The following is a 16,319-nucleotide window of genomic DNA, read 5'->3' on the forward strand; positions in this document are numbered from 1 at the left end:
TAACAACAGCTATTAATGTGTGTGCTTCAAAGACCTGTATTAAGCCCAGCTGAGCTGCGCGTTCACTTCATAAATGATTAAACTTAGACTCAGTTTGTGGCCAAGCCTAACACAGTGCCAAGCTTAACACAGTGATTTTCGATCACAGTCTGCATTGACTTCATTCAGAACTGTAGGTGTTTACTTCCTCTGCCAACCAGATGGTAGCTCTCTGAGGCAGGCCACCAAATTCAGAAATTGCTGCTGAGAAAGTTAGCCTGCAATGACTTGTTCTAGGTAGGAAGCCAGTGAAGAACGATGAATAAGTGCTAGAACTTCTAACTGTATCACTCTTCTTCCTACACAGGGAATATGGAAGGGGAAAGTAAGCAGTAGGAGAGTTAGTAAGAACTTAGACCTAAAAAATGCCTTGTTTGCCAGATAATCTTAAAAACGTATTTCTATACACATGTGCTATGAATAAGCAAGATATTACTGTATAAAAATCAAGCCAGTAAATTAAAATTTTGTCATTGCCCTTACCCAGTGGTGTTTCACTCAACATTCATATTTTTACTTTCTCAGGCCAAGTATGTTGTGTACTTGAGTTGTTTGCAATAAGCGGGTGGCAATATTTTGTACATTTAAAAGTATTATTACATCTCTATGTTCACGTGTGTAGAAAGTAATTCAGTTGTATGTGTGTGCATTAATTGTATTATACATGCATACACATGCACACACATGGAGTCTGCGTGTATCACAGCTACTAGATCTCTGTTGCCTCTGTTCTCCCAGCGAGACTCGTTTCATATGCCTGCAGTGCACTCCCACTGCCTCCGTCACCTGCGCTGTGGTCCGTGCCAAATAAAATTGGTTATCGTGGGGTGTGATCTGCCTGCCAGCTCTTTACTGCATGTGGGGGGGTCACAGGCTTGCACTGGGAGAGCAAAAGGTTGGGAGCTGTGAGCAGCAATCTCCTTGATTATTAAGAGTCTGATTTTCCTTATTTTGCTGATAATATTGGTCTGTCTGTACAGTGAGTTATAGTCTTCCCTTTTGACCCTACAACTGAGGAAAGAAACTCATTTTGTTGTGTGAAATGAGGAATTCCTGAAAGGGCGTTTGTGTTCTTCGCTGACATGTGAAGACAGCTTTGTCCTTAGCGCTGTGTGAGCAGTAAAATACAGCTGAAAAGATCCCTGGTCTTCAGACATGCCTGCTGGCCTCTCAGGGTTTTGAAAGTGTCACTTCTTTCCGCACCGAGAACTAACAGTGTGGAGCAGAAGGAGGCAACCAAGAAGAAAATACCTACTGGCACGTAATGGCCTATTTCAGGGCGGGCTTGGAGCTTCTTGGGAATATTTTTTCTTCAGAGAGATTTTTGCTACAGAGAAAAAGTCTTAAGAAAAAACGTAGTGGTGTTATTTATCTGTCCGTCATTCAAGCATAGCACAGTCAGTGCCCTGAGTACTTCACAGCAAGTTTGACCTAAATTCTGAGGAAAGACCCGCTATGTTCTCTGTTCTGCTAAGCTGTAGGGTTTGTAGCAGATTTTGAGCAAGAAAGCACTAATTCTTTCACTTATTTCTGAAGAGAATTAATCATAGACAGTATCTGCATTGCTGTGGAATCTGGTTTCAAATTTACCTCACGTTTCTCCCCAAATCTTCATTATCATTTTATAGCATTGTGTTACATAAAACTGCATAGTTCTGTAAAGGTATGTCTAAGCATGAAAGTTATTCCAAATTTAAAACAGGATGGATTTGAAGTAGAGAATAATTTATCAGTGTCTCTCTAGAGCTATTTTAGAATAGCATCAGATTTGCACACTGCTTTAAGGTGCACAACAGCCCTAGCACTGAGAATGATTGCATTGTCAAGAGATGGATGACACGTCTAACCATCTTTCAAAAAGCAATTCTTGTTTGTCAGGTGGGGCGTTCTGGAAACTAGTTTTAGTTTGTATGAAAAGTGTATCTACTTGATTCATTTTAATCAAAGAATAGTTAATAGGATGGTTATAAAAAGATTCAATTTAATATGGCATTCATAAATAGAAAATATATCTTGAAAAATTATACACTCAAAACGATAACAGCAAATGTTCAGCCTTTGGCTGCTGCAGTGCAAAAGTGTTTTGACTACCTGATAAATAGGATAGTGCAGTGAAGTGCTTAAAAGACCCAGAACAGAGAGTTTTAAACTTCTGTGTCTTATCTGATACACTCATTTCAAGATCTCCATGAACCTGTCAATTCCTTGTGTATGTATGAAAGATAACAGGAGTTGCTTGCTTTATGCAGCATCAAGGAGCAATTATCTAATGCAAGTAAACTGCTGTGAGCCAAAACGCATTTTTACGTTGATTACTTTAGACTTTCTTGATGTATTTCAGTATTTGGAATCATAGAAAAGTCTGGTTTGGAAGGGGCCTCTGGAGATCATCCAGTCCAACTTTCTCGTGAGAGCACAGCCTTAGATTAGGTTATCTGGGGTCCTGTCAAGCCAAGTAAGTGGTGATCATTTCCAACGCGGGGGATTCTACCACTTCTCTAAGCAACCTATCCCAGTGTTTTATTCTTCTCATGGTGAAGAATGTTTTTCTTGTATCCAGACAGAATTTCCCATGAAGCAACTTGTGCCTCCTGCCTTTTGTCCTCTCACCATGTATCCTTGTGAAAAGAGTACCTGCACCTTCTCTATAGCTGCCTTTGACGTTCTGGAAGACTCTCATTAAACCCACCCTGAGCCTTCTGTTCCCTCCTTGAAACTGCTCTTCCTTACCTTGAACAATTTAATACTCAATTCAACTACTTGAAGTAGTTTGCATTCCATATCTAAACTTTTTTACTTATTTCCATCTCGGTTTTAAACTTGAGATCTATATTATATACGTATAAGTGTATGGAACCCGTGACGGAAAACCCAAAAAATATGTCTACAGTGTCTACAAGAAACAAATGCTTTCAGTCCCTTGAAATTCTAACGTGGTTATAAAAGAAAAAGAAAATCTTGGAGCGGGATATTATTGCAACAGAAATTGTGGAGGTGGTAAGAGTTTACCATCTGGCAAGGCCCCCAGACCAGATGGATCCACTAATGACTTTTATAAAGCGTTTCATCAGACCCTGCCGGAACACATGCCTGGCATCTTTAATTATCCTAAATTAACAGGGTTCCAGCCTTGGATGCTGGATTCCGAATTGTTGATCTTGGAAGGGAAGGAAAAGGAAATGTTCCCTGAAATCTCCTCTTCCTAACAGACCTTTTTATTAATAAGGTGTAATGTTAAAATATTACCTAAAGTTTATCAGTTTATCTTAAATAGATTGTTTGCTTAAAAGAAGTGCCTATCGGGGCACTTTTAATAAAGACATTTTTTGCAAGCACATCAGAGTGCTTTTGGAATTCACAGTTAGTTTTATGCATACACAAAAGCATTCAGCTGCTCAGAGGAGCAGGCTGCCAGGAATCCCCTTGCTTGCTTTGCCTTCCCTGGAAGGAAGGGAGCGTGCACTTCCAGAGCAGTTGATCTCTGCCTCTTACCCTACATGTGCATCTGCTCCTGTTACTGTTCCCCCAGGGAGAAGGTTGAGACGTGTGGGGAAGGGACTGCCACTACCAGCAACAGTACCAGCAGCGATTGACACTACTTTTACCCTTTCTGTTTCCACCCCAACTCTTTAGCAAGAGAGCATCCACTTCCTTTGCCCACAAACCTGGAAAGCAGGGAGAAATTTTCTTGTGAAATTTCTTCTGCCAGCACACTTAGATCTTGTGGGACTACACCCTGGTCAGGGAGGGCACTGCGTGTGCCGTGGCTGCCCTTGGTTTCCTGCTCATCTTTCCTCATGGAGCAACCCTGCTCTCACTGCTCACTGGTAGTAATGCCTTTGCTAGTGTAATTTGTGTAGTGTGCTTATGGGAAAAGCATGGGAACTATGTGAGTTACATTTGAGAGAAATGCTCATGATTTTAAGTCTTGGTTTTATTTTTCCCACTTTATTTATTTTTCTTATTGTTACTAAGCACTGGAACAGTTACGTATTGTCAGTACTGAGAACAGGTCTGCAAACGGACATACGCTGATAAGAGTGTGCAGACTCTGGTGGCTGAGCAGAGCAGGGGAGTAGGGGCTTGGGGAGGTACAGTTGTGTGGCAGGGGTGCGGGAGTGAAGAAATTAATGACGTGCTCAGAGACGTTCAGTCTTCAGTGGTCCAGCCACTCGCTTTAGTCGAACAGCTCTGACATACACGAATGGATCTCAAACAGGTATCTGCCCACCTGGTGCCTGGGACTAGCAGAAAATTGTCTGGTTGCATAATAAAGGCTTTTTTGTTTCTAGACGCTCTTCCTGGTGGAAAGAATAGGAAATAATTCCCTAATAATATTTTTCTATACCATAAATTGCTGTTGTTTGCCTAATCTATTCTAATCATATTTTCATATTGCACTGATTATCACAATATTTCAGTATTTTCCAGTGGCGCAAATAGTGATGTGGTATCTTTATAAATGCTTTACCTATAGGATAAGATCTTTGCTTAGAAAGGTTGAAGAAATGCACCTAACAGTTCAGAACACAAGCAATGAAGTTTATACTTGTTTTAACAGGCAGGGAAGGGCCCAGAACCTGTGCCAGCAGCAAATCTTACAGTCTCAAGAAGTGACCCGTACAGCAGATATATTGTATAGGTGCACATACATTTTTTATATTTTAATACACAACAAACATGTAAATCACACAGGTATAAGTCACCAAGATTTGTTCTTGAAATTGGACTCCATCCCCTTACTCCATAACCCACTGTTCTGTCTGCCAAAAATAAACACTTGGTTATCTAACAGCCAGACTGAGCGTAGGCAGTCACGGAGCGTTGTAAAGGCTGGTAGCGGGAGATGGATGTCCTTAGCGGGTCTGAAAAATCAGACTGCTTATTTAGGTGCCAAAAATTGATATTAGTTCCTAATTTTAGTTCCCCCACTAGTTGACTTCATGCGTCAAAAAGGGTAAAACAAATAACAGACACGTTCAGTACAGACGTATTTGTGTTGTAGGAAATGTGTTCTTGTTCTTAACCTTGTATCCAGGAATGGAAATACAAAATGTGAAATAGGAAGTTCTAGTATGTGAAAACTGAACTGTACAAAACAGTGGTAGATGTAATTAAGCTGCAGTTCTGTTCTAGCAGTGAGATAGGTGAGCCCAATTAATCTTTTCCATCTGGTTCTTATCATTGAAGAAAAGTATTCTGACTTAATTGTAGGTATCACAGCTTAAGTCTGGTGGAGTCATCCTTTATTCCCCCGTAGGATTAGAACTGAGGTGAACTCGTTGACACCCAGTATAATGTAGGATCCAAGCCTGTGCAGGAAAGGAGGAATGAGCAAGTGCAGGAGCAGATAAGACAGTTTTCCTGGGTATTGTGCTAAAATGGTTCTTTTTGCATGAATTGTTCTTTAAGATGAAAAAATTGAATACACATGTTTGTGAAACTTCCTTAAGGTTTTTGATGAATTCTTCTTAATAATTATTATTATCTACTCCTGGGATAAAAGTAGTATTCAGCTTCCCTAAGCCATCTGTTGAAAATCAATTTATTAATAGAAGATTTTTCCTTATTCATCTGTAGCTCACGTACTCAGACAGCGCTCAAATTTGTTTCCTGGATAACAGTGTAAAACTGTCTTTATATTCATATCACCTTAGGGAGGGTTTTTTATTATTAACATTCCCAAGCTAGATTTGCAAAGCAGATCCTCTGGGTTTTGTCAAAGAGAATACCTCAAGAGTTGAAGAGAGGCTTGACAATAGTGCAGAATAATTGCAACGAGCAGCTTCTGGTGCTGTGTCATGCTGACAGCCTGCATCCCTCTTGTTAATGTCAGGTGGACTTTGCTAAATGGCAGCCTTTTGTCTTCTGTGTCACAATGAAAATCTGTTATGTGTGAGGAGGAAAATATATATTGTTTTTTTTAAATTATGCTACTGCTTGGTTCCAGAAAATGTTTGACATTTAAGAGGAATGCTCCCAACACAACCAAATGGAAGTAAATATTAGTGTTCACACTTGGGCAGGGGTGAGAGAGCAGGACACTGCGGGCTGCCTGGTGGAGATTTTCATATCTGAAGGATTGTGAACAGAAATATAGTTTGGTTCTGCTAATAGAGCCTGCGTTACAATGCACCTCACAGTAATGTATCTCTGTACAAATACTACAGAGAATAAAGAAGTTGAGCATTTAATATGTTTAATAAATGTATAAGAGTTGGTCAAAGCAAGTCTTGTAAATGCTAGGGGAGTTAATCACTGAAAACGAGGAAACAGTTCTTGTGCAAAGTACTGTTTCTAACTGGCTGTTAGAGAAAATGAGGTAAACTAATAAAGGTACAGGAAATTTTACCTCTCCTTAGGCAGCAGTAACTAAAAGTAGATCTTAAAATATATATGTTATTGTTCTTCAAACAAATTACTTCTCTGTCCCTTTTGAGGTTACTATCTTTAAATATGTAAAGATGAGAGGATTTCTTGAATGTATTTTTCGTAGTGAGAAATAACCATTATTCAGCCACTGGTCCATATTTCAGAATATTTGAGCTGATACGTAAAAGAGGAATAAATTGTAGAAAGTCATCCACTGACTTTATAAAGCTATGAAAGATTAAGATAAAAGCCTGGGTGTTCATTCAGCTGATCAATGGGAAGTATTCAAAAATTCACTGATTATGTTTTCCTTAAATTTTCTAGTTGAAATATTATTACATAATAATTTGTATTCTGTCTCAGTGAAACATATTATTTTAAGTAAATAATGGGATAGGCTGAGTTTTGGTATGATCATTCCAATAAATCAAAAAGAGCTGAAGTTTTTGAGAACTAGAAAAACTAAGTAATTTTTAAATTTAATTTTTTACATTTTATCCTATTTTACTGATTCAGAAAGTGTGTTATAACTTCAACTGTGTTCTGTTTCAGCCTTGCGGTTCACCCGGATAAAACTTTAGTAGCTACAGGGCAGGTGGGGAAGGACCCTTACATTTGCATCTGGGATTCCTACCGTGTACAGACTGTGTCTGTTCTTAAGGATGCACATACACATGGAGTTGCCTGCTTAGCTTTTGATTCAGATGGCCAGGTTTGTATATCTTCTTTCTCTCTGTTTTGAATTCAGTTTGATTTGTGATTCTAGAAGGTATGCACATTGAAGTATTTTATGTTTAGGTAGCTATATGGCTGTAGTACTGAAACTCCTCTTACAATTAAATTTTTAATGCAAGGACTGCAAATACCGCTCTTTGAAAGAAGGTGTTTTTGAGATGAAAATCACAACCTAGCATTCAAGTCAAGTAGAGTCTCTGGATGTTGGACAAATATCCATAGAAGAAATGGCCCTCTGTGGCTCAAATGTAATAGCTTCACCACGTACTTGTCACCTCATGTTCAAAGAGATCAGTTCCTGGCAAAGTGCTCACAATCCTGCAGCTTTTTTGGCAGTGGAACTCCTGTAATCTCACTGCTAGGAGAGTCTCATTGGCTGGGGTGCACAGTCGATTTAATTGAATAATGGGGTTAGGACACAGAGTGTGTGGCTTTGTACAATGTGATTAGATTATATGATTATGCGATATTTTGAGACAAAATTTAAAATGTAAGTAAATGGTGGGCTATTCACAGCTAAACACATCGGTGGGGTTTTTTTTTTCCCCTGGAGGTGGACTATTAAAAGCATTCAGTTGTGAATGAAGTAGTAGGAAAATAGATCTACAATTCACATAAACCTGAGAAATATTTCACATTCATAGTTTTATAAATATCTATCTGTGCAATTTTGTGATTATTGATGTCCAAATGAGTTTTCTGGTGTAACACTGTGGTCGTACTTTATAGCTGGTTGCTAAAATATTTTTAGGAATGCTTGGGTTAGCTGATACCTGGATTCTTGCACAGATCCTTACTGGGTTTTGTATTAGCTTGTGTACCTCAGAATTGCATCCCAAGAGGGCAGAACTGTCTTTAGATGTTTTTCTTAAAATCATGTACTCGATGGTTGGCTGTCTGTTGAGAAGTGCTTTATTATCATATGCCTAGCTGCTCTTCCACTGACTACACAGTACTTTTATTACTCTTTCTGAGGTCAGAACTAGCCATACAATGCATAAAATGCATTCTCACATGAAACAAAAGTACTTTTATTGTGCATTATCTTGTGTATATTCAGTTTAAAGATTAGTCTGAAATGAAGGAGACCAATATGAGCAATTGCCTTTAGCATGTTTAAAGAGCATCAGGTAACCTGAATTACTAATCAGCACTATGGATTATATTTCCCCATTAGAAACTGGAACTAGCTTTCTATTTTAAGCCTAATTTTCAACCACGTTCCTCCAGTTTTCTTAAAGTAAAGCCATTTCCGCTGAAATCTCCTGTGCCAATGCTAATTAAAGAAAAAGGTGTTCCTGGGAATTGTGGAATAAAAAAATCAGATGAGAAAAGCCTCAAATCAACAGAACAAAATTTCTAATGCTATAATATTTTTAGGCTATTGTTCATTCAGAAATACTTGTTCTTAATTTTTTTTCTCATTTTAAACTTCATAACACTGGTGGATAAACTTCTTTTCAAAACGTATTTAAGCACCTGATGAGAATAAAGACTCACTAAAGAAAGAGCCCAGTCAGTACGAGTAAAAGGTGGAGGCTCTTCTGAAAATCCTGCTGGGTGCCTTGCTGTAATTAAAAACTGAACTTACTGCTGTGTTGACCTTGCAGAACAGTAATGTTCTGTTTCTAGAGGTGCTGGAGAAGTTGCAGTTTATTCTGGAAATAAAAATTTGCACAGAACGCTGTTATATCTGGAGAAAGACCAATGCTGGAAAACATAAATATGGATAATGTATTGGTTTTTTGCTGTTCTTTCTGACTTTGCAGAAGAAGCTGCTGTGCTGAGCCAAAACTAAAGGGCATGGTAGAAAGACTGAGTATTTGGAATTCAGAGCTGCTGGCAGTTCCAGTTTATTTAGTCAGCACACCCAAGGGAGCTGGCATCTTGCGACAGGACAAAACAGACTTCGCATACATTGCTTGCACCTTTCATTCTTTTATATTGAGTGTCCGTTAATATCCAAGAAAGATTTTTAATTTAGCCCCAAATCACAAATAAATTCAATAATCATGTGAGGAATAGATACCATAAGAAATGTATTCTTTTCTCTGCTAACTCTGCCAGCTGTCCACTTTGAGTCAAGGTAGACTGAGGAAAAGCCCAGATAATTCTGCTTCTCTACCTGAGCTGGATCCCCCTAAAGTCAGCCTGGCTTCCTCCCGCTCCGCTGTGCTGGCTCCAAGGGTAGGTGCCGTGTTGAGTGCTGCACAGCTCCAGGATGTGGCTTTAGCTTGGGTCTCAGCATAGTGACACTGTGCATCTGCATTTTAGCCAAGTTAATTAGCTCTTCTTGTACCAGAAACTCTGGGGTGTCTGTTTCAGGCATTCAGATGAATTAGTTCTGAAATACTACTCGCTGCTGGACTTGAGCTGGCACTGCAGAGAGGCAGCTTAGTTGTCCCTGCAGTGCTTCCCTGGCATAATTTCCCACAAACAATGGGAAATGGAGAGTAAACAGGATTTGTTGTCTTTTATAATATATGGAGAAGATCAACATGCAGCCTAAATCAGGGGATAGCTTATATGCTTCCTTTATTTTATGTACCTTTGATACGGCTTTAAACTTGGAGACAAATATATTTTGAGTAAACTTCCTAGTTTTTACATTATCTGTCATTAATACTGTATTTTAGAAGTACTGATGGGAGCTGAATGTCTTGCAGAGCTGTTGCTATTTAAAAATACATACTTTAGTTTGTGCTTTTTCTATATGACCAAGAGATGACATTTGGTGTGAGGAAAGCTGCACTTTGTTCAAATGTTTAATGAAGAGATGTCAGTTTACCTATAATTAAAAAGGTCTTTTGTTGAATCAGGAATTACCTGCAGTTTCTCCTTAAAAGTTCTAACATCTGCCCTTTACAGAATTACCTACAAAGCTAAAGTCTTTTATATTGAAGTATTTCACCAATACTATACAGTTCAATTTCTGTTCTGAGTTAGTTTAGATGGGACCCTTTTTGTGTGCTTTCTAAAAATAAATTTTTTTTAAAAAAGGAGTGAGGAGGGCACTGCCATAATACATACATACATTTCTAAATTTAGCATTAGGTAGCAGTAGGCTTCTTTAGCCAGATCTACTAAATCTGTGTAGATTTAAAAATAACTGTTTAATTATGTGCATAAACTACTTGGCAGATATTTTCTTCTGGTAGTTCTGTGAATCCTCTGAACAGAATTCTGTGGAATTCTCTTCCAGTGGGAGGGCTAAAAGTGTACGTGTTTCAACCAAAAAGGAAATTCAGCATTTGTCACTTTTCTGCCAGCAGGAAACCTTCCTCAGCAGACCTATGTTAGAAGAAAATATAAAATATTTCTTAATTCCCCCATGTACTTTCACTGTCTATCTACCCCACTAACGGTAATTCCCTGACTGCTAGTTACAGTTCAGGTCTGATGTTGTTCACATCATGAATCTAAAAGATACTGTCAGTACTGCCGTGGTTTCCATGGTGAAGAGAACAGTATAAAAGAGGTAAGAAAAGGTTGGAATCAGTGAAGGTTCCATGAAAAATATCTTGTGCTTTGATCAGTACCTCCAAATCCCTGGGTAGATGTAGATTGCTCAAGGGCAAATAAAACTACTAGTCCTTTCTCAAAAGAAATATCTTTAAGTTGGTAACTGGCAGGAGCATGTTTGTTCTTTCCCATATTTGATTTTCCTTCATTACCATGCGTCTAGTAATCAAGTATGTGGTCCGAGGTTAAATGCAGATACTCAGTACACATCTGAGATAAAGCCCATATTTCTTTTGTCACATCAGGCTATAGAACCCCAAATTTTGAACCTACCTTTATCTACCGTTTCAAAGACTCACATATGGAGAGTCTTCAAACAGATTTTGATGTTATGTATCCAGTCGTCTGACTACTTGATGCCTTGCAAGGTCCTGCAGTAGATTCTCACACAGGTTGGTTTAACAAGATCTCAGGTATTTTTATTTTAGCGAAAGACAATTATAAAAGTAGACTGGACTCAGAGGAACTTGTGGTATTAGTCTGTAAGTAGGTTTTATGGGTTTTTGGTTTGTTTGGGTTTGTTTTTTTTCATTAATACCATATTGCGTAGTACCTTTGCTGGCAGGATACTGTTTGGGTTATGCATTATTCGGTAGGCAGAGTTCAGGTATTGCATTAGGCATAATGTATGTTGTCAGCTCCCATGAAACCAAAGTTTAAGAAGAGAGATAAAATAAAGGAACTGTAACTATTAAGAAGACAGTGAAGGGTGCACATGTACCTACTGCTTTTAAACCAGAGGCTTTTGATAGTGGCTCGCTTAAGAAGGAAGATGTACGCTATGTTTTTATGCTGATAAATGGCATGAAAAGGCCATTTATCCAGAGTACCTTGTCTCTGAATGATTTTGCTGCAGAATGAAAACTGGAGCCTTCTGTTTCTTTATGAATAATGATTTCTTCTCTCAGTTGTACAGTAGTTGATAGCCTTACTGCAATTAATATTTTTTCTCATATAGCATTTTAGAGGAATCTCTGGTAATTACGCTTGTTTTCTTTCCTGACTCAGACCTTTTGTATTATCATAGACGTCTCCAGACTTTAAACAATTTGCCTGTTGAAAATTTGAGCCAAAAAATAGTGGGCATTTGGTTGAAAGAAATTCAATTGAAGAGATTAAGTTTGCAAGTCATCTTCTTGAAGCAAATCTTCAAGGAAAAGATCTGGTCAATGTAATCTCTGAAACATCTGTCCATTTGGATGGTTCATCTGCTGATCTTTGAGGCCAAAAGAAAGGTTTTATTTATTGCATGTTCTTGAAGTGCAGCTTTGCTATAAGGGAGCAAAATGTTTAGCAGCTTCAACTGGACTGTTAATTCCTTACAATAGGAAGTTGTTAGGATGATGAGAAGAGCAAGGGTCAGGCAGTATGGACACAACAGATGACGTCTGTTTTTAAGAAGTCAGGTTACTGAGCTACAAGATTGTTTCCCATTAAAATAGTCTCTCATCTTCCCATGGTGCAAGTTACTTGGGCATATTCCTTTTCCTAATAGCTGTTGGACACATCCATTATATATCCCTACCCAACACATGCTGGTGTCACGTCCATTATAAATGGTTGCAGTGCATTTGGCACGTGCTTGGTCTTTGCACTGGTACAGATCACGACACCCAGTTCTACCATCTCTGATCTGCACTCAAAGATCTCTCACCTAGCAGGAAGCTCTGATGGAGATCATGTAAAGTGGACGTAATTAGCACAGTCATTGGAAGGGAAAAACCTCCACAGTAACTGTTGATTGTCTGGTTATGTTGCAGATATATGCAGTCTACCTTCTCCCGTCCAGGTTTTCTTTCCATTTTATTTCATTCTTTTTCTCTCTTGCATTGTTGAGATTTAAAAGTATTTAAATTATTAGATATTTTGTGATTAATCAATCATTTTAATTAATAATTTTAGTTAATTTGGAGTTAATAATTTTAGTTATTTTAATTGGTGATTTTATATACTAAGCTATGTAAAAGGCAATTATTAAAAGTATATCCAATTCTGATTCCAAAGCTCAACAAAATCAGCCGAATGAACAAAATTGTATTTGGAAATAGGGAAAGCTTTTATTTCCTATTCACTTTTCTTATCAGGTTAGTAAATCAAAATGCTAGTATGGTGTGCACCTGAAACAAGGACCTCAAATATTTCATGATAAGAATTGTACCTGAGACTTTGGTAACCTGAAATTAATAACCTGGCTTTTTAGGAAAGATTAGACATTTCACTGCTTTCTGCAGTGAGTAGATGATAAGTGTGAGTATCTTGATGGTGCCTTTGCAATGTAGTTAAAACACAAGTCACACGTGGGAAAATCCATTTGTACACAGAATAATCTGAACTACAGTAAAGTGATTTTTGGGTTGATTTTCTATTAACTGGATTACTATTGTTTTTCCGTAGCGTTTAGCTTCAGTGGGACTGGATGCCAAAAATACAGTGTGTATTTGGGACTGGAAGAGAGGAAAACTACTGGCAACAGCTACAGGCCATTCAGACAGGGTAATTGTATGAAGGGTTTACTGAATTTTGTCTGGGAGTTGTAAAAGTGTTTTAAAAATAACTTCTGTTTATATTAGGTTAATGCAAAAATAATTTTGATCATTCTACCTGGCATTTAAAATACTGAACAAGGTATTTATTTCTTCTCCTTATGGCAGACACAGCACAAAGCACTGTGTTAGTAAATGAGGCACATGATGAATTCTTGAGCTGACTGTCTAGCAAGCCTAGGGAGGAAATACTTCGTAGCTGCACACTGATTAGGATGATTTATAGCTCTTTATGTGAGATGTGAAATGCTAGCTCAGTGGACAAAGGTAACATTCTTTCTGAATGTGTCAAAAAGACAGTTTATCCTGAGGGAAAGTTTAATTATCTCCCTTTCATTTTTGCTTAAGACAGTTACCTGTAGAAGAAACATAATTAGGATAAATGTTCCTTTCATATCTATTAACTTCAGGTAAAGGATCATAACTTCAGTAAACATGAGAACTGAACAAGTTTGAGTTTAGAATATTATTCAAGATTAGGAAATTTTTAAACAGGTTTAGCATGAGCAAAATACCTCACCAACATATATAAGCACAAGGATGCACATTAAAATAAATTATAGACACATTCTGACAACTTTTCTCTTATCCATACTATGATATTATAACATGTTAGAATGTTATAATATTGAGGTATTATAATGTTTTACTACACGTGATGGAGTATTTGTCTATGCAAAGCAGCAGACTAAACCCTTCCTTACACCTTGTGTGTACATACAATCTACCTGCATCTTGTCTGTCATCTGAATACATCTGGTACTTCATTTTTACTTACAATGCTCCCAACACAACAGAATCTTAGTCCTTATTCGAATTTCTCTTTCAGAACTGATTCACTACCCAGTTATGTCAGTGGAAGTTTTGCTACTGACCTCAGTAGGTACAAGATCAGGTTCTGAATTAGCAGAAGACTCCAGGACAGGCAAGAAGTACTAAAATCTTAGTCTCAGTATACTTTCCCAACCAGAAAAAGGAGATTTTGCACTGAAAAGGGAGTGGGAAAGAATGCATATCTAATTAGGCTACAAATTCTGATGCCTGAATGTGCAGGAGTCATGAAGCATTTCTGAAGGTGAAATATGTTGTGTGTTCTAACAACATTTAAATAAAATAGTACTTGAACTACTGTAAACCCTGATGTTTATAAAGAAGATAAATATTTTGTAGGAGGGCAGTGCTTCCTCATGTATAAAGTGAGTGATGGGTAAGCTTAGGATAATATAGTCCTGTAATTGAAATTCTCTTGTGATTTATACTTAACAACTGAAGAGCTAACAGCAGCAACAAGTCCCGTTGTCTTTCTCTACAGACATACATTTCCTGAAGTAACTAATGAATATGAACTTTTTATTTCCAAACTTTATACAACATTTTTCATTTGGTATACTACCCCATAGTATAGAATGCACTGTAAGTTTGTGCTGGTAAGCTATATAGGATCTGATACTTCATTTTTTGATGCATGCTGTTATAAATGCAAATGTAACATTAATCAAAATTAAGAATTCAATTTTAACTCTGTAGATTAGGTCAGATGAATGATATTCACCCGTTTTGTCACTGGAGTCTTTTGGTAATCAGGTTAAATTAGATTGTACCTTTTACATAAAATAATTAATGAAGGTAAATGTACCAATCTTTCATCCCTAAACCTGGGGAACATTAGCTTACACCATAATTCCCATTTTATATGAGACAGTAAATATTTTTTATTCAAAATATCTTGGAGCTGAAATAGGTTGGTAGTACGAAGGCAGGAATGAGGTGTGTTGACAGAACTACGTGAGGAAGCCTGCCTATTTGCCTTAATCTCTGTTTACAGAGAGTTCCAAATTTACCTAAATAGTATTCTTTCGTTTTTAGTAATATGTTACAACAGAAATGACGCCTAAAAATTGGTAAAAGCAAACTGAGCCTAGATGCAATTACCATATAATTTAAAATATCAGCTTACTGTATTTCTTAACAGATATTCGATATTTCCTGGGATCAATATCAACCAAATAGAATCGTCAGCTGTGGAGTAAAACACATAAAGGTAAATAGCTTTTATTGTTTACTTGTTAAAATGTAAATAAATGTCATGAAAGAAATTTGTCATCTTATATGATGAGGGCTTTAAATATAGGAGATTTTATATTTTTCTTTCTTTAACCTGTGAACATTTTATCAAAACTTTGTGTTTGAAGCCAGTTTAGAGATTCAGCCATGACTGAGGTACAGATCCACTTAACAAGCAAAGCAGGAAGATCATTTGGTGTAATTTTCATCATTATATGCTTGTAATTTTGGGGTTCTCTGCCCTCTCCATTCCACCTAAATTGTCTCAAATTTGTCTTAGCCCTTAGTGATTTCTCTCATCAAGCATCACAAAGGGTCACTGAACAGGTATAGAGGAACGAAGTTAAAAGTATGAGTTGAATGAACTGCTATTTGGCATATCATGCTGCCAGCATTTGTAGGAATACCACAGAGAAGGTATGCAAGACCTGCAGAGATGAACAGATGAAAACTCTAGTGCCCCGCTATTTGCTCCCTCTAAGTCACCTTTTCTGGAGGTGATTTAAATATGAACCTAGATATATACTATAAGTTTAGGATAAAACATTCTCGTGCCTGTGAAAAGCTTAGAAAGAAATTCTTCTCTTTGCCAATATTCCCTGCAGGTTTCTATTTTTCTCCTGTCTCATCAAAAGCATTCCTGACAGATGGCAATTATTTCACATGACTGGGGTGAGAAGAGCTTTAACTAGTAGTTTAGGAAACCAGTTAATATCTCCAGTTCTGGTTACTGAGAAGCTTGTGCCCTTAAAACCACCACTGCTTTCAAACCGTGGGTGGTTTTGGCAGCAGTGATACCATCTGCTGTATTCTGCAAGCTGTTTTCCGAAACCTGTCTTTGTTTGGCACCTGTATTCTGTTTAAAATGGCCATAATTACCCTGAACATGCACAATACCAGGCAAAGGAAATACATATAGATAGAGGCATGCCAAAAAAAAAAAAAAGAGGAAAAAAAAGTGTAGAGGGGGAATGATTAGATGTTCTCCTCCAGTGATGCTCAAACAGCAGTCTGTGTACTTGCCGTTCATTATAAGGCTGTGGG

The 16,319-nt window shown here is 37.6% G+C and overlaps 1 protein-coding gene across 6 annotated transcripts in view; it reads left to right on the forward strand.

Moving 5' to 3' along the window:
• EML6 (EMAP like 6) overlaps nt 1–16,319 on the forward strand; it is a 112,867-nt gene that overhangs the window by 24,657 nt on the left and 71,891 nt on the right. For all 6 annotated transcript variants that reach the window (XM_068402347.1, XM_068402355.1, XM_068402338.1 and 3 more), the window contains exons 2-4: nt 6,964–7,123; nt 13,063–13,161; nt 15,184–15,252. In XM_068402347.1, the coding sequence (XP_068258448.1) occupies nt 6,964–7,123; nt 13,063–13,161; nt 15,184–15,252 (328 nt within the window). The remainder of the gene's footprint in view (nt 1–6,963; nt 7,124–13,062; nt 13,162–15,183; nt 15,253–16,319) is intronic.

This window comes from Nyctibius grandis, chromosome 1, assembly GCF_013368605.1.
Source record: "Nyctibius grandis isolate bNycGra1 chromosome 1, bNycGra1.pri, whole genome shotgun sequence".
NCBI lineage: Eukaryota > Metazoa > Chordata > Aves > Nyctibiiformes > Nyctibiidae > Nyctibius > Nyctibius grandis.